Below are 4,975 nucleotides of genomic sequence, written 5' to 3'. Positions count from 1 at the left end.
GAAAACACATTTAATTTAAAAAATCCACTCAAAAATAAGAGCGATATTGAATTTAAAATTGTATTCTGTATTTTATGATTTATTGTGATAATACGGAGCCCTCCAGGGGACATGGGGATTTATTTTTCTTTTGCGTTCCCTCGCAATAATCTACCAATCAGTTGTTCGGCATAATTGAATACCATAAGACTGGACTGCTTTTAAGACTCCTGAGTCCCAGAGTCACCCTTCCCACGTGCTGTTCCTATAGACGGAACCTGGGAGGGCAGATACGTACCAAGCTTACGGTTTCAAAAACTAGCTATCCGTTAACACCGCTAGGTGGATCTAGCCAGCCCGTAAAGCAGTAGCGTTTCTCCGTTGATTCTATGGTTCGGTTCTCTCGGTTTCTGTGGATCTCGTTCTAGGAGGAAAGAAAAAGATGGGATGGGAGGGAGAGAGAGAACAGGTATTAAACGGTGGTGTGGTTTTTTATTAAAATGTTAGTTCTAAAAAGAACTGCTGGTTTTGGTTTGCTCTAAGATGAGGAGCTTTTTTTGGAGCTTCTCTTAGTAGCGGCGCGGCGTCTGCAGCGGCAGTTGTGTTCTGGTCTCCGTCTCTCTGCGTGGTGTCCTGCTCTGTTCTGATGTTCCTCGGGTGTGTTTTGATGAGGACAGGGCTGGAGATCAATCTGTCATGATTAAGTAAGAATGACACCACTGGACACTTTAAAAAGAGGCTGGTGTTTGGCATCATTGTTTCTCTTCTGTGAACCATGGTTATCTCTAAAGAAACACGTGGAGTCATCATTGCACTGCACAAAAATGGCCTAACAGGGAAGAGTATCGCAGCTAGAAAGATTGCACCTCAGTCAAAAATCTATTGCATCATCAAGAACTTCAAGGAGAGAGGTTCCATTGTTGCCAAAAAGGCTCCAGGGCGCCCAAGAAAGACCAGCAAGCATCAGGACCGTCTCTTAAAAGTGTTTCAGCTGCGGGATAGGGCCACCAGCAGTGCAGAGCTTGCTCAGGAATGGCAGCAGGCAGGTGTGAGTGCATCTGCACGCACTGTGAGGCGTGCAGATGCCTCACAGTGGCATCTGCACGCCACTGTGAGGCGTAAGCAAGCAAGGCCTTACTCCAAGAGTAAGGCCTTGCTCCTTACTCTTGGAGCAAGGCCTGGACTCAAGGAGGGCAGCAAAGAAGCCACTTCTCTCCAGGAAAAACATCAGGGACAGACTGATACTCTGCAAAAGGTACAGAGTGGACTGCTGAGGACTAGGGTAAAGTCATTTTCTCTGATGAATCCCCTTTCCGATTGTTTGGGACATCTGGAAAACAGCTTGTTCGGAGAAGACAAGTTGAGCGCTACCACCAGTCTCGTCTCATGCCAACTGTAAAACATCCTGAAACCATTCATGTGTGGGGTTGCTTCTCAGCCAAGGGAGTCGGCTCTCTCACAGTCTTGCCTAAAAACACAGCCATGAATAAAAAATGGTACCAGAATGTCCTCCGAGAGCAACTTCTCCCAACCGTCCCAGAGCAATTTGGTGATGAACAATGCCTTTTCCAGCATGATGGAGCACCTTGCCATAAAGCAAAGGTGATAATTAACTGGCTCAGGGAACAAAGCATAGAGATTTTGGGTCCATGGCCTGGAAACTCCCCAGATCTTAATCCCCTTGAAAACTTGTGGTCAATCATCAAGAGACGGGTGGACAAACAAAAACCTAGGAATTCTGACATTAAAATGTCATGGAGCATTAAAATTAAGGTTCAGTTATTATATGTGTACACAGTCAGCTGCATAGAAAAAACAAAGATTTTAAAAAAACTTTATTTGGTGATTAAACACTCAGGAACCCACATTACATAAGAATAAATATAAAATCAAACATTAACCAATCAGCACATTATCCCAGTGATTCTCTGAGGTCTGAATAAATCAGTGAATCTCAGTAAAGAGCCTGATGNTGGTTCCAGGATGAAAATGAATCAGAGAGAAAAAAGATCAACTTTCCAGTTGAATCCAGTTCAGATCAAAACTCCATGAAGCCTCTAAATCAGTGGTCCCCAAACGTTTCCCTGTGAGGGCCACATAACTTTTCCCTTATCTGGTGGGGGGCCGGAGTTAGTTTGTAACAGAAAAGGTGTGACGATTGCAGGAGTGCCTAAATGTAAAAATGTATTGTTTTCCAGAAAGCACAATCAAATAACCCTCTCTGGGTTCTTCACAGAACAAAAGTCAGGAAGGATTATAGTCCGTATTTTCCTAACTATGAGCCACACCGGACAATAAACCACAACCCCAAAGTTTTTTTAAATTTTTTTAAACTAGTAAACATACACATATAAGCCGCAGACAGAGGGGAGCGGACAGCCAACATTTGAGTCATAACAGGTCAATTGAATATTACATTTATTACGTTGAAAAAGAAAAAGTTGCCAAGTTTAGATTTAACAGAACTGATTACGGTAGTTTACGAACAGTAACTATAACAGTAAAAGCGCTGATCCTTCGTGTCTCCTACTAGCATGTGCTAAATGAAAACGGTCTCCTTCTTCTTTAGATTTCAACAGCAGCTTGCATCCATTATTGTTGCACTACTGCCATCTACTGGATCCTAATATCTATACCTTCTCATAGTGATCCCAGTATTAAAAAAAACTGTTAAATAGCATTTCCCCTCAATGCTATTTAACTGATCAACATTCTCAAATTTCAATTCCCTATTAAAACCTAATTCCGTTTTAATGGGCGCATTCTTCTTTTATTTCCAATTTTGACTTCCAATGATTCAATTTGTAATGGTCTCACTATGGTGTCTTGTACCAAAACTAACCATCAGCCAAACTCTTTTCACACGAGTCGGGATTAATTAGTTCTTCCTTTATTTCCATGTAGAATGGAGTGAAACTGTCAAAACACAAACAACTCAGGATGAGCTCAGAGCAGCTTACATGTTTTACATTCAGACACATACATTAGAAGTACAACTGATACAACAGCTACCTCAGAATGCTATGAGCTGCAATGCTACATAACGACCTAAGAAATCTCAGCAGCCTGCTAGTTAGCAATGACGTAGCACATAATCAAATCGCCCGCAGGTATTTCCAAAACTAATTCAATAAACAAGTTACTTATTTTATCATATGTTAACATAAATGCTCGTTTTGAAGTATGAGGTGCTACTTACAGACATTGCTTCGAAGAACTCGACCTGGAATGCAGCGTTCATAACTGACACATTTGTTCATCTGCTCTACCGCTAGCAAACAACCGTACTGATTAAATAACATAAAAGTCAAGCAGTTCCCTAAAAGTCCAACAGATGGCAGCAATGCGCCATGCAAAACAAAACACCCACAGTTTACAGGACACACTTCCTGCTGGTGGTTGAAGAAAAATCCACATATAAACCGGAAAATACAATATATGAAAAAAAATCTGAATGCTCTCTGGTATTGTTCAGGGTGCCGGACCAAATGTGGAGGCGGGCCGGATCCGGCCCGCGGGCCGTAGTTTGGGGCCCTCTGCTCTAAATGGAGCCTAGTTTGAATCAGATCTTCATTGATCCAAAGAGACAATATCAGACACTAAATAACAGACATGAGAAAATAAACAGGAGGAAAATCTTGGGGTCAGAGGTCATCATCATGATCCAGTCAGAGTCTCTTTAGACTCAAACTGCTGCAGCTTCAACCTCTGAGGATCAGCAGGACACAGAGACCGTTCTCTACTTTACAGAGATCATCANACCAAAGAATTTGTAGGCTACTTTGCACTGATTATTATTTTATTATTAATATTACTATCACTATTGTAGATGTTTTGATTTTTATGCTTGTTTCTGTATTTATCATCAAAAATTATTTCCCAGAGAACAAAAAAGTCATGGGAATAGAAATTATTTTCACTCACAGTTGTCTACGAAAAATGCAATGAACATTCAAGTTAAAAACGGTAGGCCTAACAGGAGCCAATCAGAGTGGAAAAAATATTCTTGTTCTTTGCCATTTTCTAGTTTTTAAATATTCCACAAAATGATCAGATAAAAGATGTTCCGCTTCTCCGGTTTCAGAGTTTGTTTTTTTTTACCCCCAAAGGAGCGCAGCGGTCGGGAAACGTATCGATGGGGAAAAGGCAGACTGACGTAAACCTCATAACGGAAACAATTTCTGCATTCTGATTATTGAAATTTAAAAGTGCTGTGTTGTTCTATCACACCCGTTTCATACCGGACCACTTACAGCACCGGTGTTAACGCTATAAAATGAACGCTCTCTGTCGTGGTATCACCATGGAGGGATTATTTCTTTATTTAAATGGGTTCATTTTTCAGAGGGATAAACAATGAGGTGATTTTAGCTACCAGTAGCAGGAGAACGGAGCTGCGCCAAGAAGCTAAGAGAAGCTAACAAACACTGAATAGAAGAGCTGCCATCGATACAGTTGCAGCCAAGCATGGTTTAATGTTACACAATACAGTTTTACCAAGTTGCTCAAAGTCTAAACTGGCATTGTTGTGCATTTAAGGTGTAAAGTTTACCTTCGACCAAACGCCCCCCAAAGGCATCCTAGCGCCCCCCTTTTGTAAAATGTCCGCCAGCGCCCCCTGCCGTCCTCTGAACGCCCCCTGGGGGGCGGTACCGCCCACGTTGAGAACCGCTACTCTAAATGGAGCCCAGTTTGAATCGCATCTTTATTGATCCAAAGAGACAAACAATATCAGACACTAAATGACAAACATGAGAAAATAAACAGGAGGAAAATCTTGGAGGTCAGAGGTCATCATCATGATTCAGTCAGAGTCTCTTTAGACTCAAACTGCTGCAGCTTCAACCTCTGAGGATCAGCAGGACACAGAGACCGTTCTCTACTTTACAGAGATCAGATACCTCCACCTGCAGAGAGAAGAAGGATGGAGAGATCAGATCAGTGAGTGTTTCCAGCCTGTCCAGCAGCAGTCAGTGACGCAGCACATCCAGTAGAT

At 42.0% G+C, this 4,975-nt stretch overlaps 1 protein-coding gene and 1 long non-coding RNA gene across 2 annotated transcripts in view; both read right to left on the bottom strand.

Moving 5' to 3' along the window:
* Window positions 1-4,655: 4,655 nt before the first annotated feature.
* Window positions 4,656-4,975, bottom strand: part of LOC107833776 (RNA-directed DNA polymerase from mobile element jockey-like) — a 13,474-nt gene continuing 13,154 nt past the window's right edge. Inside the window, exon 2 of the mRNA XM_016663868.1 lies at window positions 4,656-4,717. Within this exon, the coding sequence (XP_016519354.1) occupies window positions 4,656-4,717 (62 nt within the window). The remainder of the gene's footprint in view (window positions 4,718-4,975) is intronic.
* Window positions 4,760-4,975, bottom strand: part of LOC107833779 (uncharacterized) — a 1,393-nt gene continuing 1,177 nt past the window's right edge. Inside the window, exon 2 of the long non-coding RNA XR_001659542.1 lies at window positions 4,760-4,886. This is a non-coding gene — a long non-coding RNA (uncharacterized LOC107833779). The remainder of the gene's footprint in view (window positions 4,887-4,975) is intronic.

This window comes from Poecilia formosa, unplaced genomic scaffold, assembly GCF_000485575.1.
Source record: "Poecilia formosa unplaced genomic scaffold, Poecilia_formosa-5.1.2 Scaffold451, whole genome shotgun sequence".
In the NCBI taxonomy this organism is placed as follows: domain Eukaryota; kingdom Metazoa; phylum Chordata; class Actinopteri; order Cyprinodontiformes; family Poeciliidae; genus Poecilia; species Poecilia formosa.
Note: the sequence above shows the minus strand (reverse complement) of the source record. Positions and strands in the feature narration are given on the sequence as shown.